At 39.8% G+C, this 22,133-nt stretch overlaps 1 protein-coding gene, 1 long non-coding RNA gene and 1 other non-coding gene across 6 annotated transcripts; 2 read left to right on the top strand and 1 right to left on the bottom strand.

Moving 5' to 3' along the window:
* The first annotated feature begins 3,076 nt into the window (after positions 1 to 3,076).
* On the top strand, positions 3,077 to 3,148 carry TRNAD-AUC (transfer RNA aspartic acid (anticodon AUC)). Its single transcript has one exon. It is a non-coding gene; the product is annotated as a tRNA-Asp (tRNA).
* Positions 3,149 to 3,458: 310 nt separating this feature from the next.
* Positions 3,459 to 19,269, bottom strand: CEP20 (centrosomal protein 20). Of its 4 annotated transcripts, XM_081556269.1 has the most exons (5): positions 19,204 to 19,269; positions 14,573 to 14,770; positions 12,031 to 12,115; positions 8,296 to 8,432; positions 3,459 to 5,384 (listed from the first exon to the last, which is right to left on the bottom strand). In XM_081556269.1, the coding sequence occupies exons 1-5, from the start codon at positions 19,229 to 19,231 to the stop codon at positions 5,308 to 5,310; spliced, it is 525 nt and encodes a 174-aa protein (XP_081412395.1). In that variant the 5' UTR covers positions 19,232 to 19,269; the 3' UTR covers positions 3,459 to 5,307. The 4 variants fall into 4 exon arrangements, with proteins under 4 accessions (XP_081412395.1, XP_081412396.1, XP_081412397.1 ...); XM_081556270.1 differs by lacking the exon at positions 8,296 to 8,432; XM_081556271.1 differs by lacking the exon at positions 14,573 to 14,770.
* A 154-nt stretch (positions 19,270 to 19,423) lies between these two features.
* LOC145532050 (uncharacterized) lies at positions 19,424 to 21,303 on the top strand. Its single transcript, XR_014072940.1, has 2 exons — positions 19,424 to 19,471; positions 19,857 to 21,303. It is a non-coding gene; the product is annotated as an uncharacterized LOC145532050 (long non-coding RNA).
* The last annotated feature ends 830 nt before the right edge of the window (positions 21,304 to 22,133 follow it).

Raw genomic sequence — 22,133 nt, 5'->3', positions numbered from 1 at the left:
CCTGAAAACACCCAGGCCCAGCTCCCCACCCCACATAATGGACCTAAGTCAGACTCTGCAACAGCCAGCATTCAGCTGGCTGGGATGTCACGGGTAAAGTTCTTCAGAAAGTGATGAATGGGCGGCTTCCCCATGTGCCTCGTAATGTCTACACTGTAAAAGGAGTGGAAACTGTCCCTGCGTTAGTACAGAGCTGATGTGGAGCAGAGAAGAGAAGGGGGAAAAACTGAACTTGATCATCTCCTTCCCATGCTGGAAAGATAATCCAGAGCAGGCTGTGAGTCCAACTTGCTGACCTCAGAGTGAAAACCGGCACGTTTCCAGAGGCATTTACATTGGTATTCCAAAGTGATGCATCTGATTCTTTAAAGAACTTGGTAACTTTTTAAAGAGAATAATTATATTAAGTTATTAATAAATGAAGGCTTTATAACAGACACTGAGTTGCACTACATTACCTCATCTAGTACTTATAATAACCCTGTGAGGTATATGCTTAAACATTTTTTCTCATTTTGCTGTGGAGGAACCAGGTTTGGTGAGTGAAATAACCAGCCAATTTAGCACAGCTAGCTAATGATGGAGCAGGAACTCCCACCCTGCTGTGGGATGGAGTCCAGCATTAGTAGAGAAGTCTGAGGGTTTGAACTCATGATCTGCTAAGCACCAGCCAGGGGGCCACAGGATTGTCAGTGAATCCTTCTGAGCCTTTGTTTCTCAAAGAAAAGCAGAGATGGTCAGAATCTTTGCCTCAACATGGAGAAGGCCTTATAGAAGGCATTTCTGGTACTCTGGAAGTCCTCAGGGACAGCGTGTGCACATAATAGTCATTCAATGTCTATCTAATGCAGAAGCTCAGATGTTTGAATCTTCAAAATCAGATGCCTTCATTTTATTTCTCATGGCTCAAAAAGCCAGTTAAAGATTGAGAGGGGAAAATTACTTCCAAAAAACATAACTGTGACTGAAAAAGGGCTGTCAAGTTAAGTTTCCTTGGCATGGCTCCTGTGAGGTGCCGGGTCCTAGGAGTTTCCATGAACTCATGGAACGAGATGGCAGTGGGGAAATTCCTCTCTTTTAGAGTCTTTTTTTTTTTTTTCCCCAATCAAATAGCTTTGACTTTACTACTAGATTCAAAAGTTTGAAAGTGTTGAGTGTGAGTCTCTCCAGTTTTTAATAACCTCAAAGACTAGGTTGATGCATGGCTCCTGCATGTGGTTCACAATGACTGACAAGTGCATCAGCAGTCAGGTTATCCAGCTCAAGATCTGCACAGGACTCTGCCTTCCTGTGAATGAAGGGCCATCTTCCCTGACCACAAGCATGGTTCTGCTCCTGCACACAAGCACTTCCTTTCATGCATTATGGCCCCCCTGCTTCTCCAGGTTCAAGACTAAATCTCAGTTTAGTTCTCGCAGTGCTCCCCCCTTTATTGTTGATTTCCAGCTCTAGTGTCTTGGTAACTTTGGGTTTTTTACCCCTATCAGGAAAGGTCCTAAAATTCTCAATAAAAATTGTTTTATGGTTTCTTAGAAAAGTAAACATGTTCTTACCATATGACCTAGAAGATCACACTCCTTGGGATTTACTCAAATGAGTTGAAAACCTATGTCTGTACTAAAGCCTGCACAGTTGTTTAGTTAGAGCAGCTTTCTTCATTAATAGCAAGTCTTGGAAGCAATTGAGACGTCCTTCCAAGTAAGTGAATGGATAAACTGTGGTGCGTTCAGATGTCAGAGTATTACTCAGCACTAAATAGAAAGTCATGAACAGAATGGATGAAACTTAAATTTGAGTATTACCAAGTGAAAGAAAACAGTGTAAAAAAGCTACATACAGTATGAGTCCAACTATATAACATTCTGGAAAGGTAAACTATGGAGACCATAAGCAGATCACTGGCGGCCAGGAGTTAGAGGAGAAAAAAGGAAGAATAGACAGCACAGATTTTTACGGCGGTGAAATTACCGATACTGTAATGATGGGTGGATGCATGTAGTGACATGTATGAAGTGAAGTGAAAGTTGCTCAGTCGTGTCTGACTCTTTGTGACCCCATGGACTACACAGTTCATGGAATTCTCTAGGCCAGAATACTGGAGTGAGTAGCCTTTCCCTTCTCCGGGGGATCTTCCCAACCCGGGGATTGAACCCATCTCCTGCATTGCAGGAAGATTCTTTATCAGCTGAGCCACAAGGGAAGCCCAGTGACATGTATACCCATAGGCTATACAACACCAAGAGTGAACCCTGACATCAGCTACGGACTTTGAGTAATAATGATATGTCAATGTAGGTTCATTGAATGTAATAAATGTACCACTTTCAGGGGACATGTTGGTAACAGGGAGCCTGCGAGTATGTACCACTTTTGGGGGTATGTAAGAACTCTGTACTTCACACTCAATTCTGCTGTGAACCTAAAACTGTTTTTAAAAACTCTCTATTTTTTAAAAGGTAGTTTTACCTCACTTTCATTTTTTAAAAATGAATGAAGACCACACAATCCTTGCAGAATGGCTGTTACAAAAAAGAAATGCCCAGTGGCTGGGAACCACTGTCCCAAATGCCTTTAAAGGAATCTTCTCACAAGTGTTAGTCCTTCATGTACACTTGGCTTTAGGTTAAAAGAACACATCATATTTTACATAATCATACAGGCATGTGGGACATATACAAATATGTTCTTGCACCTAATTATAAAGCTGTTAGTTGATACTAAGCAAACATATATGCTAAGCTTAAATTTATCATCTTCAAAAGCCACCAGTGGTCCTGCTATGAGTCTTTTTTACTGCCAAAGTTTTAAATGTCTGCTATTCCTAAATCCCTCTTCAAGACCAATTCCCATCCTATTTTTGTATAAGTTTTCTGCTAAAACTTCTCCTGCATGTCTATAGGATAACTTCTTCCAACAATCCCATGAAAATTACTGCAATGATGTACTAATTTAGTTTATGAGTTCATGAGAAGAGTTTGATAGGTCTTCTATGTTTATATTTATCTTTATCTTTTCCTCCTTGAGTTTAAGTGTCTCAGCTCAAGAACCTATTTAAACTGCTAGAATATGTGGGAATTCCCTGGTGGTCCAGTGGTTAGGACTTGGCGCTATCACTGCCATGGCCCAGGTTCAGTCCCTGGTCAGGGAGCTGAGATCCTGCAAGCCACAAGGCACAACCAAAAACAAAAACAAAATGTAACACTAAATGTGTTTTTTCAAACCATATGTGACCCCACAGATTATAATGCTGTCGCCTCAGAGAATAACATCACCAGCCCCTACCATTGCCAGCCGGTGAAGAATAAGTATCCCAGGGTGACATGGCTGATGCCAACAATGCTCAACCCTCCAACAACTAGGCTGCTGGAGATCCCTAAAGAAAGCCTAAGGAGCCATCACCAAGCCTTCTTCTGGTTCCGGCAGACATCTCTTGATGACAGAAGAGTCACAGGAACACCTTTTGCATGCCGCTTATTTTTTTTTTATTAAATGGTACACTGAAAGTATAAAAGTTGTCTAGGTACAAACAAGTCACATAAAAATGCATACAGACACAATATGGACTACATGTGACAATTTTGTTTAGCTTCTATTTTGATGATTTTATATCATACCCAAAGTGACAAATTCCAGCACTTTTTCTTAATCTAGACCTGCATGATGACAATTCCTGAGGTAAACAGTGTCCACTGTCAACATTCCTGGGTGTAAACCAAATCCTCTGAGAAGAATTCAGATTGTTATATCCCCCTATACAATACAGTGGAATTCATCATTGTAATCAGGTACTATAGATTTCATTTAAAAAATGGAAATGAGCCCTTTATAATACTTCTACATCGGTATATGTAATTTTAGCCCACCAACAGGGCCTCTCAAAAATCTTTTGACTTGTAAAGTATGACTTAAGGGGATTTCTTTAATAGTTTTCAGCATTCAGGTAAAAATTCTTGGTTAATCTGTAAGGATTGAACTCCTTACACCAAAAACTTGACTAGCACCAGAAATAAAGGTTCCAAAAGCAGCACAGAATCAACACCCCAAAAAGAATGCCAATTTTGCCAGCTACAGTCCTTTCTTATCACCTTCCCTATGGAAAAAGTTTAAGCTAAATGTCGTCAGTGTATAGGTGCCCATACAGTTTTATTCTGAATATACCTTGAATCTTGTGCCAATCAGGTTCTGTCTACTATACTCATTCGTTGCTTCAGTGAAGCTAGCCTGAAGACTCCACATTATAAAAATGTCAATAAATATCAAAACATTTTAGAGATGGCACCATAAAAAATCCTACTACTCTTCTATCCCAGGAATAAAACATGACATTTAAGAAGGCTTTCAGAGCCCATATAAGTGAGGGTTGGCCCTTTCATAGCTCATCTGGTAACTGCAGAACTGAGGGCCACAGGAAGTTAAACAATGCCATCTTTTAAAAGGTACTTTCTGGTATCTCTCCTAAAGCCTGTCTCTTCATGCTTATTCCACATTCTTCAAGTAATAAACTCTTTGTTTTACTTACAGCAAAATTAAAAGAATTATCCCCCACCCCCACCTTTTAATTAAATCTTCTAGGAGAAGCCAAAATTGTTTAAAAAAATAAAAAGTACATTGTTACCAAGTTTTAAAGTTCAAATTTAGATAGTAATTCAGATATTTAAACCTAATTATAAATGGTTATCTGAAGAATAGCTAGTTTCACACCCACCCGCCCAAATCAAACTTTATAGGAATTAGTTTTTTCTGGCTTTAGTGTGCTTTTAAATATATATATATTTTTTTTAATGAATGAATTTTTCCTATAAATCCACATTATTCCAGCCTGAAAGAAATTTAGTTAATGTGCCATGGTAAAGAACAGAGCAGGGAAATCCCTGGAGGTACGGTGGTTAGGACTCAGCACTTTCAATGCCAGGGCCCAGGTTCAGTCCTTGGTCAGGGAACTAAGATTCCACAAGCCGCGAAGCACAGCCAAAAACAGAACAGAGCATATGGCTAGAAATACTTGGATTTTTTTCTTTAGAAGAATTTATAGGGTACCAAAAAAACCCTTCCATTTCTCACAGATTTACAGAGCTTTAAAATCGTCCTAAAAACCACACATTTTCTTTCAAGTCAAATCTGGTAAACTAGATGACAGGGTTCGCTTTTATTCACAAATGCAGTACAACATGAGGGGCTAAAGGTTTTGCAGAAAGTTCACATTTTTACAAAGTACAATACTAGTGATGAAGTCTGGTATCATTGGGAAAATAAATAAGTTATTTAATACATACAAGTTTAAGATAAAAGATGCCCCAACTGGAAATGTCATCTCTTCACCGTGGGAAAAGTGTGCAGGTTTTCAGCATTAGTACCCCTCCCCTGCTCCTTCCGCAGGTGGTCTTCTGCAAGAACATGAGCAAAGGTCAGTGCTCATTCCAAGTCAAAAGGGGCAAGAGGCAGACTTAACTATACATATTTCAGGATATTACGTATTTACATCATACAAGGTCTTTATATGGCTTAGGACAATGAAAAAAAATGTTGGATTTTTTTTTTAACACTATTGAAGAAATCAGAAATGTTTAGTACTAGGGACTTATTAATTATTCAATTTTTTTTTTTTAAGTGAAAAGAGTACACCCTGGAGTAAACTCATGGTAAGTACTTACAAACTTACACTGTATGTAAGGATTGGAATTCACAATAAAGGACTGCGTTTTCAATTAGTATTTTGAGGGATGCCAAAGTTCAATTAAAAAGAAAAAACAAAAAAAACAAAACCTCTTCTTCAAATAGAAACCCTCCCAGCAGCGCCCTCTTGTGGCAAGAAGAAAACTTCCTACCCAACTCAGAAAACCATCCACGAAATTGTAGGAAATAGTCTTCAGCCAAAAACAAGAGGGCAATTTTTGTTTAGTTGTTGGGAAACTAAGCACCGGCACACCTAGAACCTGTGTTCCCCAACAAGAGGAGCCACCGCAATGAGAGGCCTGTGCACCCACAACGAAGAGCAGCCCCTACTTGCTGCAACCAGAGAAAGCCCGGGAGCAGCAGCAAAGACCCAGCACAGCCAAAAACACACAGACATCTTAAAAAAAAAAAAAAAAAAAATGCTTTCATGATGGCATGCTTTGAACTCATTTTCAAGTAAAAGAGAGTTTAATTTTAGTGTTTTATGTTTCACCTGGATTGAGTTTATACATCACTAGAAGGTACATAATCTGAAGAATAATTTAAATGTCTTTGTAACTTTCTCAATGTTGTCAAAACGTATCCTTCACACAATAAGTTGAATTGAGAAAGTAAATAGGATGTTTAAATGTGTTACAGAAACCTTACGCAATTTGGGGTTAATAATTCTTCACTGTCCCTGTTGTGCCAAGAACATTTTTGACAATCAAGAAAAATTATCTGCAATATCACTGTTCTCCTATTAGTGCACTCATCCTCCTTTCTGAGCCTTCCACAGAACAGGTATCCAAAGCTTTGTTGACCTCAACTCTATTCTTTGAGGTCTCTGGCACTTTCTCCAGAGAGGAGCCAAGGTAACCCAAGGACTCTTGCATCCTCTCTAGCACTCTCCCGTTCCTGCTCCCCTCCCACTACAACTACAAACACCAACGTGACAGGTTTGCTGTGCTAACAAGTGTTAATGCATACACTATCCACTGGTGAGAATTAAATAGAGAAACTAGTATTATCATACATTCTTGGTAAACACGTAAAATGGTTAAGCCTTTTTGGAGGGGAATTAGACAGTATCTACTACATTTTTTAATATGCAATATTTTGAACCAATTCTACTTCAAGGTATGCACATAAGAGAAATACTAATGCTACCCTGCAATACTGTAAAACCAAAAAATTTCAAACATACAAAAGTACATTAGCAAAGAGTGATTAGTAGTAGTACCAAAGAATACTACAGACTATACAGGAAATTAAGAATGAGTTAGAAGCAGATTTACATAAATTGATAATACATGTGAAAAAACAAAGTGTAGGATAATATGTACAGAAACAGCGCCTATAAATTTAAACAGAAATGACTCCTGAAGGACACCCACAAAGCTGCTAACAGCGCTACCTTCTATGAAGGAGAGGGAAATCGAGGTGTTAGGGAGTGGCAAGGAGATGAGGTTAGAGGGAATTCTACATTATATCATTGATGTTTAGAGATTTACTCTCGTACCGGGTGTTTGGTTTTGCTTTTTAAGTTCTTGCCAAATAGTAGGCAATAATGGCAGTTCCTTACCAATACTTGAAAAAGTAACTAGAAAAACTTCTCATTTTCTCTAAGTGGAAAAGTGCACAGGAATGTCAATCAAGGGTGCTGATTCTGCTAAAAATGACCAGCTACAGGCAGTGAGCCTCTTAGTCTTCGTTTTCTCAACTGTAAAATAAGTGATGGGAATGATTTCTTTTCCAACACCCCATCAATTCAGAATTCTAAGATATACAGAAGGATAACTCCTAGTAAAGGCAGAACTAACCTCCAAGAGATCACTTTGCCTTCAGATCTTAAGAGACATGGCAAACATTTAACATGATCAATATTGCTCATGGCAATTTAGGAAAACTACAAAAGACAATTTGCACTTAGATGTTTCTTAACAGTTTATTTCAACAGTCAAGATTTGTATTTGTTCTGATAATCAGCAGCCTGAGCCCCACCTATGACTGACCTTAAAGAGAGAGATCAGCTGTAGTTTAGATTACCAAATTGAGATCTCAGTGTTTTGATAAAATCAAAACAACTGAAAGCTCATTGGAAGAGTGAGTATTCTTGAAAAGAAATACGAGCTGTTCTCCTAAGAATTTATTTGTGAGTAATTACAACATTACCACAAAGAATATTCACATATTCACCCCACTCACTGCCAAAAAAGAATCCTGAAAATGCAAAGGACAACACATAAACCTGTGACTGCTCTATTTTCAGCAATCTTGACTTTTCTCAGTTTGAGAGGGAAAAAAATAGATAACTTGGTAAAAAGCTCTTTCTTCAGTATGCTCAGGATCTAAGCTGCTCCAAAGAGTACAAATCTATGTGAAAATCAAGTTTTTCAATACTTCTTTATAGAAATTATATCGAAGAATTTTGTCTAGTCTTCTCTCTGCTCCTCACAAGATTCTCTTTCCAAAAACTACTTTGCCTTTTTTGAAGATAAATAACACAGGCTAACTATATTAGATATAAATGGAATTAAATTATGACTCAAAATCTTAAGAAAAACTACCTCAAAGATAAAAATAGATAGGAAGAAAATACATTTGCTGAAAGCTGAGTGATAAGTCTCAGAAAACTCATACCCATCTGCTTTCTTCCACTAGGTTGTTTGCCAAGATTTGGGTTTGGAGGCTGGAGTGAAGACCCTTTCAGAAATGTATTTTGGTTGTCATCCTTAGTTCCATGCAAGAAATGAGCTAAAATCCCATATAAAAGAGGTCTATAGCAGGAAGAAAATAAAAATCAATTAAATTTGCATAAATAGGAAAAACTTTAAAATATCTATTCCATAAAAGGGAGTCTCTGACACCAAAATAGCCAAATAATTTACTAGACTTGAAAAAGTTGCATGGTTATTACCCAAATTGCAAACTGTTCATGCTTTTTGAAATTTAAGTGTACAATTTGACTCTATAATTTTAAAATCCATAGGAAACATGTTAACAAGTTAAACTTCTTCTAACCTGAAAAACAAATTCAATCAATGCACAGGAATCAGCTTTTTTTTCTTTTTTAACTCCAAGTCCAGTATAAGATTTCCCACTACCTAACACTGTCTGATACAATACACACTTATTGGATTCATAAATCCTTGTCTGGGTTCAAATCCTGACCCTGCCACTTGACAGGATTCAAGATTCAGCAACATTTTTAATATCCCCAGCCTTATAAATGTTTCTTCCTCTATAAATGAGGGTAAGCATAGTCTCTACCTCATAGGGCAATCACGGACCAAATACGTCAATAAATGTCAAGTGTTTAGATCTGTGCCTGACATGTATTAAATGGTACACAAATGTAAGCCATATAGGTGTCAGGTAAGAACTAAAATTTTAAAAACTTACTTTCCAGTTTACAAAACATTCTTTCCTTTATTTTATCCTCATCTTGTGATGTCATAATCATCATCTCCAATTTATAAATGAGAAAACCATAGCTCACAGAGGATTTGTGAGAGGACTGCTTGGATAGTAGACAAACTTGATATTTGAACTCCAAGTCCCGTATTTTTTCCCTTAAGAGTATGCTTCTTGATGCCCCTGCACCAATGAAAGCTGCTCTGATGACAATAAAGAGAGGTTTTCTCTTGTTTCCAATCTCACAGTTAGAAAACATCAATTTAATGGATTGTCTTTTTGAGATTTTTATCTACTTACTAGCAGGTGTGATAGTTTAAAGTATGATATCCTTTTTCTTCAAAAGGTGGAGTCTTACTCTCCTGAGTGTGAGCTGAACTCACTTTTTCAAGAACTAAGTAAGGCACTGAGTGACAGCATTTCCAGCTTCAGAGACTAGGTCATCTATAGCATTGTGGCATCCTCCCTGCCTGCTCTCTTGGTCACTCTGGGGAAGTCAGCTGCCACTCAAGCTGTCCTATGGAAAGGCACATGCAGTGAAGAACTGAGGCCTCCAACAAACAGCCATGTGAGTGAGCCACATGGAAACGGATCCTCCAGCCCCAGCCAGGACTTGAGATGACTGCCCCCCGGCCAACAGCTTAACTGCAACCTCACGACGGAGGCTGAGCTAGGCCACGGATCACTCTCAGATTCCTTACCACAGATAATAAATGTCTGCTATTTTAAACCACCAAATTCTAGGGTAATCTATTATACAGCAACAAATAACTAATTGCACACAAAAGCAATGTTTCCATTCCACAAGGAAACCAAGAGAATGGGTTTTTCTATTTAATAAGATGCTTCAGCTCTTATAAAAGCAGTATCCAGGAATATAAAATAGGTCTCTTGGTCAACTTTAAACCATTGTTTCCCCAAATGTTAACTGATCAAAGGAGACTTTTAAATTAAAAAAAAAAAAAAAAATTCTTTTGCCAAATTTACAATAAAATCTATTTAAGATTGAAAAATTTTAAGATTTAGATATTTTTAAATGTATGAGAAAACATATAACCAGCTCATTTAACCTGCAACTTCATCAATATCAGGTTTCTTTTTAAAAAAATCCTGAGTTAAAAATAGTGATAATTGTTTTTAAAGTACAGCTTCACAATGCCTTATTTGCAATTTTGAAAAACAGAAACTCTAAAAGCGAATTTTCTTCATAAATTTGACACAAACTCACTTGGTGTCGTGGCTTGACCTAATATAAGGTTATTAAATACTTTACCCTACATTTTGTGAAATTTTTTAACTTTCACTGAAAAATATTAATGTGAACGGTGAGTGCTACTTCAGACTTCCACTGGCACCTACACCCAACGCTTGGTATATGGACTCTTACTTTTTAAAATCTGAAATCTTTTCAATGGAAATGCTTTAAACAAGCAATAAGTGTCTTTCAGAAAACAAACTGTTGGCAGCATGACACATGAGTCAGAAAAGTACATGACTGGAAAGAAATGGGAAAGAGGCCTCCTGAACTGCACAGTGCAGGGCATAAGGACAGACAGACACAATGGCACAGGCAGAATTGATGAAACTCGCAAAGTGACTGGTGGAGAAATGAGAACGAGCCAGAAGTACACGTGAGCTCTGAGATGAGGACCTGAATGGCTGTATGAGGAAGCTACAATGGGGGGTTTGAAGAGATGAAAATAACGGACTTGATTTTAGACACACCAAGTTTGAGATACCAGCAGAAATGTGTGCCCACAATTCATGAGATCTGTCAGATTTAAGGCACAGTCACTAGTGTGGCGGCCATCACTAAGGATTCATGAATACTTAGAAAAGTGGGCAGAGGGGCAAGAAGAAAAGAAAGTTAAGGACAAATCTTGGGGGAGAGTGCCCACAATTTAAAGGAACCTTCCTAAAGGAGTCGGTGAAGAAACAGAAATGACCATTAGGGAGATAGAAAAACCAAGACAGTAAAGGGTCATAAAAGACAACTGACAAGAAGTGTTTCAAGGAAGAGCTGTTAATATTACAAAACACTGCAGAAACTCAAGTAAAACTGAGCTTCTCAAATTGGAAATAGGTGTATTCCCACTCTCAATGCTGTGGGCTTGATACAAAGTAGAGGTTAAAGGTAGCCTATGATCCAAGAACATTCATTTTACACAAAGATTGGAGGGAGGGAGAGTTCAACTTAATTGGCATGTCATTTTAAATGTTTTTATGGTAAAACAATTACATCATGAAGTAGAAGGAAAACATTCAATAAACTTTTAGAATGAGAAACATAAGATCTCACAGAAATGTATTACTAGGGGAAGGCTACTTTGAGCTATGTTCCCAGGTTTCCTAGGTATAATTTTTTCTGCCATTCAGGGATCCTCTAGAAAAAGTTTAAGAAACATTAAAGTAGAAAAAGAACTAAGAAACTATTAGACAGTGGTCACTCTTTTTCAAGAGCATAGTTTCAGTATAAATGATGAGGAGAGAAGGCAAAACACTTCAGTATAAATGATGAGGAGAAAATTTTAAATGTAGAGACGGCAAAAAATGTAGATAACAAAATGAAAATGGAGGGTTGATTTTCACTAACTTCAGTGGTAAAAATAGGTTTTTTGGGGAATGGGGAGAATTGAGTACACTCCTAAGCTGAAGTAAAGGAAGCAGAGGAGGAAGATTAAATATGAGGCAGAAAACAATTGACAGAGCAAAGCCTCAGATGAAAAACAAAAGGATGGATCAAGAAGCCAAGAGACATGACCCTTAGAATGAAGCAGGGGTACTTCATCCTCTGAAACCACAGGCATCTTAGCACTTACTGCTGTATACCTTGGATGTGGTACACACACTGGACCCAAATAAATACCTGATGAATTAAAATGAAATAAAACTACCACTACACAATTATGATCCCAATACAATAATATCTGAAAACTTATTTTTTTTAAAAAAACTTCTTACATTGTATTATCCTTTGATTCTTCAAATGCATTTAGTTCATGGATGAGAAACTGTCTGTCCAGTGGAACTACAGGTTGACCAGATTCTGGGGGGAAAAAAATCACAAAACACAGAGGCTTTATTACTCTAAAAAGTAAATAGGATTTTGATAAAAACCACATTTATGAGGTATACACATTTTTCAGATTTTAGAAGAATGATGATGGCACGCATCAAGAGATGCAACTGTGATTTTATGACTTTCAAAATATCTAGTTTGTTAAATGCATATCTTTAATATAGTTTAATATAAACTCAGTTTTTAAATCCCCCAATTTTGAGTTAGGAAATTACTGTTTCTATATACTGGACTTGAGAAGTCCTATTTTCTAAGAAGCCTACAAATTAAATACATGACAGCACTGATATTCATTTGTTGGCAATAAATCTAAAAGTAAAATGAACACTAAATATGAATTTCTGGCAAGGATCAGGGCAACTGGGAGAACTCTGCTAGCAGGAGAACAAAATGGTGCATTCATTTACAAAGGTAAGCAGATACTTACCATACACTACCCAGCAATGCCACTCTTAGCTCTTTACCCAGGAGAAGCGAAAACAATATTCAGACAATCCTCGCAAGTGAATGTTTATGGCAGTTGCATTCATAATTACAAAAACTAGAAACAACCCGAGTGTCCATCAGCTGATAACAGATAAATCAACATAGCCATACAATGGAATGCTATTCGGTGGGGGAGAAACAAGAGCATAGTCTCAAATGCGTTATGCTGAGTGAAAGGAAGCAGATTCAAAATGCTACATCCTGTACCGTTTCACTCACACGACATTCTGGGAAAGGCAAATGACCAGGTACAGAAAATAACAGATCAGAGGTTGACAGGAGTTGAGAGTAGGCAAAGAAGTTGTCTACAAAAGGGCACAGGGAATTTTTTTGAGGTGATAGAAACGTTCTATATTGTGATTGTGGCAGTAGCCACACAACTGTACAAATATGGCAGAATCCACAGGACTACATACTAAAAACGGTAAAGTATCTTTATGCTAAGTACATCTCAGTTTTTTAAAAGTCAAGACTCTGTAGAAACTTGACAACTGTCACTGTATTTCATTCTAGGTAAGCACAAGTCCAGTACATCTAATTGATGATATTTTCACAGTCTTCTTTTCTGAGTAGTAACATATTATACAGCCATCTACAACAAACTGAGGAAAGTGAAAATACTGACACTGATGATCCTTAAACCAATAAAAATCATCAGTCTTTATTCAGTTAAGGTATATGCTTAACATTAAATAAAAGACCTAGAATATTAACAAAAGATCTATCCAATGGAAAGTTCCAGCATCACAATAAGGAATCCATTATCTCTTTCACAATCTACTTCATGATCTCTTTTCTTTGATGAGGCATATCTCCAAGGCACCAAAGAATCTTAAAGCACATACTAAACACTGGACAAGGGAATCAAGTAATGTTCATGCAAGGTGCTCTGATCGTCCTCCCAACCTCATCTCCCCCAGCCTAGGGGCAATACCGATCCTGACTATTGTCCCTATTCTTCTAGTTCTTTTGTTTTCTTTCTTAAGAAATAAAATTTAACAGATAAAGTAAATTTAGCTTTAATTGTTGACCCCCTTCCCCCAATACCATTTCTCTCCCTTTCATCACTAGAATGAGCTTGGAGTTTATCTTCCTAACCGTTTTCTATTTTTAATTTTAGTTGATTCACAGTATTATTTTAGTGTGAGGTGTACAACATAGTGATTCGAAATTTCTACAGATTATCTGCTGCTGCTGCTAAGTCGCTTCAGTCGTGTCCGACTCTGTGCAACCCCATAGATGGCAGCCCACCAGGCTCCGCCGTCCCTGGGATTCTCCAGGCAAGAATACTGGAGTGGGTTGCCATTTCCTTCTCCAATGCATGAAAGTGAAAAGTGAAAGTGAAGTCACTCAGTCGTGTCCGATTCTTAGCGACCCCATGGACTGCAGCCTACCAGGCTCCTCTGTCCATGGATTTTCCAGGCAAGAGTACTGAAGTGGGTTGCCATTTCCTTCTCCAATAGATTATCTAGTCCTTTTAAAATATAATGCTTTTACATACATCTGAATATATGCCTAATCAATACATGGGAGCAATACTTTGAGGCTTTACCTTCAATGTTTTATATTTTTTAATAAAGAATACATATTAAGTCTGTGTGTGTGTATTTTTAAACCACATACACAGAAAAAAGACTGACAGCACATAGGGTAAAATGTAAATATCTGTTTATTTTCAGAATCAGAAATTATGATTTTCAAAGTATGCACCTAGGTTAAGTGTTTACAGTCATTTTCTCCTAGAGTCCAATAAACATCATGAGAACTTGTTCAAGCTATGATATGAAAAGAGCCCATTTGATTTTTATGTCCCAGTCATGTCCCAGATGACACCGTTTGGTAATGGAATTAGATTTCTAGGCTAAACACTTTCTGAGAATTGGGGGAAGGGAAAAGGCAGATTTCACCTCAGGTGATTAACAATAAATAAGCTTTTACCTGCTATGAGGACCGACGCTGTATACTTGTATTTGTTGAATTCCAAATACTCCCGAATTAGCTCATTAATTAGAAAGTTTTCATGAGACAATGATGGCCGAGTTTCACTTTCATCATCAAGGGCATTGAAAACTTCCGCACGAATCCTTGCTTTTAAATGCCCTAACACTCCTCTTTTTTCCAAGGTGTCCTTTAAAACTGTTTAACATAAAGTATTAATGTTTCAGTTATAGAATAAATTTTTGTCATTCTTAGGCAAACTTAAAAAAAAAGTTTAAAATATTACATTCTTTCAATCTATACAATATGGCAAACTGAACAATCATCACATTAGCTACCACAAGCCATATTTGCAATAAAAAATAAAGTTCCCAAATTTCAATGGTTTACTATTTTAACTTATTTAAACAAATGCAAGTTTATCCTTCCAACAGCATCACTGTCAGAGGCTATAGACTGACACACAAGCTTTAGGGAAGAGAAAAAGGGGGGAAGAATTATACTCGGCTTACTAGGACCTGAACCTGTCTCCCAGTGTCTCATCTCTTTTCAAGAGTGGTTGTCACTGCAGACAGGTTCTGTTGTTTATTTGCTAAGTTGTGTCCGATTCTTTTGCGATCCCCTGGACTACAGCCTACCAGGCTCCTCTGTCCATGGGATTTCTCTGGCAAGGATACTGGAGTGGGTTGCCAGTTCCTTCTCCAGGAGATCTTTCCAACTCAGGGATGGAACCCACATCTCCTGCATTGCAGGTGGATTCTCTACCACTGAGCCACCTGAAAAGCGTAAGAGACAGGTTCAATCTGTCACTAAAAACCTCTGGTCTAGAAAGTATATGATTGAAAGTAACAAGTATACTCCAAAAAGGAAGGATTATGTCGTGTCTTTTGTATAAAAACTGATACCCGGAACCCTTGGGAAATGGCCCACTCTGGACAAAAGAGATGGGCTTTTGTTCTGGGGTTTTGTTTTTTAAAGATAACTATGAGTTAACTCCTTAAAACTGTAAGATTTTGGGCTTCCTCGTGGCTCAGTGGTGAAGAATTTATCTGCCAATGCAGGAGACATGGGTTCCATCCCTGATATAGGAAGATCCCACATGCCGCAGAGCAACTAAGCCCGTGTGCCACAGCTACTGAGCCTGTGAGCCCAGGAGCCGCAAGTAGGGTGCCCACATGCCAAAATAACTGAGGCCTGCAAGCCCTAGAGCCTGCACTTCCACAAGAGAAGCCACCGCAGTGAGAAGCCTGTGCACCACATCTAGAGAGCAGCGCTCCTCTCACCACAACCAGAGAAAAGCCCCTTCAGCAACAGACTCAGCACAACCAAAAACGAATAAATCAATCTTAAAAAAAAAGTAACATTTTTAAATTGAAGCCTAGTTAGAAATCTGACATATAGCCTTATCAATGCCATCTTAAGGAATCTGGGATATATATGCTGAATGTAATCTAAGATCTTGATGAGCAAGGGTCACTATTACAAATATCAGTAGTTATGATAATGAGATTTTAGCTATAAATAATAATATGTATAGGGCTGAATTGGCATCATCCCTTACCATTGTCTAGAAACTTTTTTTTCCCCTATGTGGTCCCTAACAGCTAAATCACACCTCCAGAGAATCAACACATTTCACCCATAGGCACCCATAGTGCCTAGAACAGAGTAAGAGCTCAATAAATGCTGCCTAAAGGCTTTATAACACTGTGCTGTATACTTGCACTCAGTCGCTCAGTTGTGTCCGACTCTTAGAGACTCTATGGACTGTAGCCTGCCAGGCTCCTCTATGCATGGTGTTTCCCAGGCAAGAATACTATAGTGGTTTGCCATTTCCTTCTCCAGGGGATCTTCCTAACCCAGGGACTGAACCGGAATCTCCTGCATTGGCAGGTGGGTTCTTTACCACTGGGTCACCAGGGAAACCCTGTGCTGTATACTACTGGTGTAATAAATATAGTTTAATACTGTATTGTGCTATAAATAAGTACACTACAATAATGACAATTCATAAATGGAGCCCAGGGACTGTATTCATGTAGGCACGGACATGAAACTTTTTTTAAGCTTTGATAAAACAACAAAAATCTGGGTCATATGATTAAAGGGATAAATCTAGACTAGACTTTAACTTTCCTTGCTCTTTACATTTAGGTCATCTCCTCAACCTTTTTTTGCAGGTAGGTTAAAAGTAGTTATCACCCAATCAGACTGTGTAACAGGCCCATGAAGGGAAGGGAAGGTACAGCTTTATTATGTTGGAATCATTACTAAACCCCTGTTCTCTAATTCCATCTTTGGAAATTAAACAGAGATTCCCCACTATACACATCCAATTATTCTGTATATGCATACAGCATAGCCTTAAATTCAGCAGAGAAATGAGAAATTAAGAAGCTGGACTTCCCTGGTGGTCCAGTGGTTAAGAGTCTGCCTGCCACCACGGAAAACACAGGTTTGATCCCTGGGCCAGGAATATTCCACATGCCGCGTGGCAACTAAGCCCATGTGCCAGAACTGCTGAGTCTGCTCTAGCTTCCATGCTCCGCAACAAGGGAAGCCTCCGAAAGGAGAAGCCAGCACACCACAACTAGACAGTAGCCCACACACGCTCACTGCAACTTGAGAAAGCCCGCACATACCAGTGAAGACCCAGAGCAGCCCAAAACAAAAATAACCAGAAAAAGAAGAATTTGGAGTTAGGAACCTTGCATGTCATCACTACCTCAGGGCTAGATCACTAACTCTTGCCTCACTTGCCTTCTCCAACATGAGCTCTATGTCTCAGAGGCAGAACCAAGTAAGGCGGGAAAATGTGAAGTCAAAGTGCTTTAAAAAAGGTGAAAGCCCAAGTAATATAAATGATTGGCAAACCTTTTCATTAGATTTCTCTTGAACACTAGGCACATTCAGAGCTGAGGAATGCAGAAAACACCGAAAGGGCTCCCTATATCTGTGTAATACATCCCTAATCTCCATGCCATTCTGACCTTCACTCTATTATCATGTTTATTAAAACACTGCACCATGACAATTTCTTCAGATAGAGCTTCTTAACCTGGTTTATATCCTCAGAGTGAAAGTGGTGAAAGTGAAAGTCACTCAGTTATGTGGGACTCTTTGCTACCCCATGGACTATACAATCTTTTACCAAAATTGTAAAATATTAAACAATAGGAAACACAGTGTGCTGTGTGCTAAGTCACTTCAGTCATATTGGACTCTCTGCAACCCTATGAACCGTAGCCTGCCAGGCTCCTTTCTCCATGGCATTTTCCAGGCAAAAACACTGGAGTGGGTTGCCATGCCCTCCTCCAGGGGATCTTCCTGACCCAGGGATCAAACCCGAGTCTCTTTCCTGAATTGGCAGCAGGTTCTTTACTAGTTATAAATCCTCAGAAGTAGCATGCAACATTACAGGTGACGTGTGTTTTCTGGGGAGAGGGTACACCAACTCATGTCGAGTTTGTCCTTGTGGATAGAGGTATGCCACTTTTGTTTGGCCCCTGTGTGATCTTATTTCCCTGACCAGGGATGGAACCTGTGCCGGCTGCACTATGTGTGTGTATGGGGGGCGGTGGAATAGGGGGGAGGGGCTGTGTCTTAACCACTGCACCAGGGAAGTGCTAAAGGTATGCCTTTTTAATGACTGCTCACCAGCCCGAGGCCACAAATATACACTTATATCAACAGTTACTGAATCATATTCTCAAATCATTTTCTCCAACAAATCTCTAGGAATCACTGATTTAGAGCCTAAATTTCCCCAAAACTGGAACTGGTCTTACTAGCAGATACTAAGTAACACTAAGTAACTAAGACCTGCAGCCCTGGTGCAGCATCTCCCAAGTTCTCACTCTCTGCCTTTTTCTAGCTAAATTACTTTGGGTGAGCTGTTTCACCTCTTGGCGCCTCAATTTCCTAATCTCTGAAATGGGCATAAGGTTGATACGCGGAATCAATTAGATAATACAGGGGCTGGGTAGTGCCTGACAGAAGGCTCGATCACTAATAACCATAATTACTATTACTTGTCTGGACATCTGCGTCAAAACTAACGGTATACAAATATTCTCAGCTTAAAAGACTCGATTCCTCGTGCAAGTTTTCTAAAAAACACAGGAGAATATGGTCAGGCCAGACACCTTTCTACCTACAGTTTTTTCCCATGGAAAATGGTGACCTACCTCGCGGGTGGTTGTACAGATTCAGGGAGATAACCAAGCAAATGGTTTACGTTTGGGCCAAACACCAACAGTGGTTGTTTCGGTATTGCAATCATCCGTTTGGAGGGAAAGGCCAGGTCCAAGGCCTCGCCCCCGGCAGGGCCTAGAAAGATGAGCCTGAGCCCCAAGGTGCAGGACTTCAGACCTCTCAGGTACCCGCGGATCCCGGGGCTCCTCCTCCAGTTCAAAGTCGGTTTAAAAATAGCCCCCATGCAACCACATTCCTACCCCCAGGTCCCCGAGCTGCAGCCGCCACACCCGCCGGATGCTCCGCAGGCCCTGACGCCGCAGAACGACCCTAGGACAGGCTGACTTTAGTGTTCCGCGAGCCCTCCTTTCGTCCCATGCTTTTCACAGACTGAAGGCCGACACATTTCGCTAGGTAGACCTCCCAGTCGCACTCACCGGCCTTCAATTCAGCGACAGTCGCCATTTTTCAACGGCCGCCGGAGGCGCGCCTTGGCTGTGCGCACGCGCAGTTCCGTCCCGCTCCGCGTCGTGGTCTGTAGCCAATAGGGGCGCCGCTCTAGCCGTGCCTAGTCCCGCCTCTCTCCATTTACGTTCTCCGTGGTTGGATGGGTGGTGAAGGTCCAGAGAGACCCCACCAATTAGCGAGGCGGGCGCTTTAGGCCGGCGCTGAGGGAGTAGGAAGGGGAAGTTGGAGTTGAGGAAGGTAGGAACCGTTACTACGAACGCTGCTGCACCGTAAGGCTTAATAGGCTACTAAATCCTTCGTCATCTGCCCTCTGCTCATCTCTGCAGCCTCAAGCACTAGTTGTTAGTAGTTGAGTTCAGTTCAGTTCAGTCGCTCAGTCGTGTCCGACTCTTTGCGACCCCATGAATTGCAGCACGCCAGGCCTTCCTGTCCATCACCACTCCCGGAGTCTACCCAAACCCATGTCCATCGAGTCAGTGAGTGATGCCATCCAACTATCTCATCCTCTGTCGTCCCCTTCTCCTCCTGCCCCCAATCCTTCCCAGCATTAGGGTCTTTTCCAATGGCTCGTGCATTAAACTTTAGCATGCGTGGGAATCACCTAGAAATTTTCTTAAAACAGATTGCTGGACCCCATCCCTGGAGTTTCTGATTGGATAAATCTGGAGTGAGATCCGAGAACTGCATTTCTGACAGGCTCCTGATGATGCTGATGCTGCTCGTCTTGGGGATCACACCTTGAGAACCACTGTATTAAGGATTTACAATGCTCCTGACATTCTTCTAAGCTTTTTACATGCGTTGACATTGATTTCTCTTATGATTACTCCACAAAAGAGTGAAGTGAAAGTCGGTCAGTCGTGTCAGACCCTTTGCGACCCCATTGACTATACAGTCCATGGAATTCTCCAGTCCAGAATACTGGAGTGGTAGCCGTTCCCTTCTCCAGGGGATCATACCAACCCAGGGAGCGAACCCAGCTCTCTTGCATTGCAGGCAGATTCTTTGCCATCTGAGTCACCAGGGAAGCCCAAGAATACTGGAGTGGGTAGCCTATCCCTTCTCCAGCAGATCTTCCCGACCCAGGATTTGAACCGGGGACTGCTGCATTGCAGGCGGATTCTTTACCTGCTGAGCTATCAGGAAACTGTTTAAAGACTGAAGAGGCATAACCAAGATCACCAGCAAATGGTGGAGAGGCCTCTTGCTCTTCAACGCCTGTTCTCCCCACTGGCACTTAATACTGGAGAGTGCACATAAGGATTCCAAGAACTATTTGTGAAGATGATTGATGACAAATAAGCTCTAGCATTCCAAGGAAATGAAAAAAAAAAGGAAAGAAAGAAACATGGAAATAATGTACCCAAAACTGAGTGTGAGGTTCTATGATTCCAGTTATATAGCCAGGAAGGTCAACATTTATGACCTAGAACAGTGCCCCTTAATCACTAGTCTTAACCGAACAGTAGATTTTGAGATCTATTAGTATAACCTAATGAACATATTTTCAATGAAATGGAATGGGATGAATAGAAGACATAGACGTATTGTTTCGAAACTTTTGTTCCAGGTCTATTTTGTGTTCTGGTTCCTGCTGTTATCTCTTGAAGTGGGTGGCAGTCAGAAAAAGCTTGACAGTTATTGTAACCTAGAGGAATCTTGTTCCATACTTGATTGATTTTGACTTCGTGGGACATAGATCTGTTCTATAACCTTATAAAGGTCCTATTGGGTCACACTTCCCTGTTCTGTAACACCCACAGTGCCTGAAATCCTAGCGAGCACCTGAAGAGATTTATAAAGATTAACTAACTCCATAGATAGAATGTTTGAGCTCTTCAGAGAAACATATTTGTGAATATACTGATGAAGAACTCAGAGAGAGAGGGAAATGATAGTGATTAATAGTAGTAATCATATAATAACTATTAACAGGAGATATAATACATATACATATAATAACTATGTACAGGAGACAGGGATCAAGACAATGGAAAAGAAATGCAAAAAAGCAAAATGGCTGTCTGAGGAGGCCTTACAGATAGCTGGGAAGAGAAGAGAAGCGAAAAGCAAAGGAGAAAAGGAAAGATATTCCCATCTGAATGCAGAGTTCCAAAGAATAGCAAGGAGAGATAAGAAAGCCTTCCTCAGCAATCAGTGTAAAGAAATAGAGGAAAACAACAGATTGGGAAAGATTAGAGATCTCTTGAAGAAAATTAGAGATACCACAGGAACATTTCATGCAGAGATAGGCTCGATAAAGGACAGAAATGGTATGGACCTAACAGAAGCAGAAGATATTAAGAAGGTGGCAAGAATACACAGAAGAACTGTACAAAAAAGATCTTCACGACCCAGATAATGACAATGGTGTGATCACTCACCTAGAACCAGACATCCTGCAATGTGAAGTCAAGGGGGCCTTAGAAAGCATCACTACGAACAAAGCTAGTGGAGGTGATGGAATTCCAGTTGAGCTATTTCAAATCCTCAAAGGTGATGCTGTGAAAGTGCTGCACTTGATATGCCAGCAAATTTGGAAAACTCAGCAGTGGCCACAGGACTGGAAAACGTCAGTTTTCGTTCCAATCCCAAAGAAAGGCAATGCCAAAGAATGCTCAAACTACCGCACAATTGCACTCATCTCACATGCTAGTAAAGTAATGCTCAAAATTCTCCAAGCCAGGCTTCAGCAATACGTGAACCATGAACTTCCAGATGTTCAAGCTGGTTTTAGAAAAGGCAGAGAAACCAGAGATCAAATTGCCAATATCCGCTGGATCATCGAAAAAGCAAGAGAGTTCCAGAAAAACATCTATTTCTGCTTTTTGACTATGCCAAAGCCTTTGACTGTGTGGATCACAATAAACTGTGGAAAATTCTGAAAGAGATGGGAATA

The sequence above is a fragment of the Giraffa tippelskirchi genome, chromosome 13 (genome assembly GCF_054371585.1).
Source record: "Giraffa tippelskirchi isolate mGirTip1 chromosome 13, T2T-mGirTip1v1.2.pri, whole genome shotgun sequence".
Lineage (NCBI taxonomy): Eukaryota > Metazoa > Chordata > Mammalia > Artiodactyla > Giraffidae > Giraffa > Giraffa tippelskirchi.
Note: the sequence above shows the minus strand (reverse complement) of the source record. Positions and strands in the feature narration are given on the sequence as shown.

Coding starts and splice junctions, on each gene's coding strand:
- CEP20 (XM_081556269.1), bottom strand. CDS start 19,231: ATGGCGACTGTCGCTGAATTGAAGGCCG. Junction 14,771..19,203: donor TGTCGCTGAATTGAAGGCCG/GTGAGTGCGACT, acceptor TATGTTAAACAG/TTTTAAAGGACACCTTGGAA. Junction 8,433..12,030: donor GAATCAAAGGATAATACAAT/GTAAGAAGTTTT, acceptor TTCCTGCTATAG/ACCTCTTTTATATGGGATTT.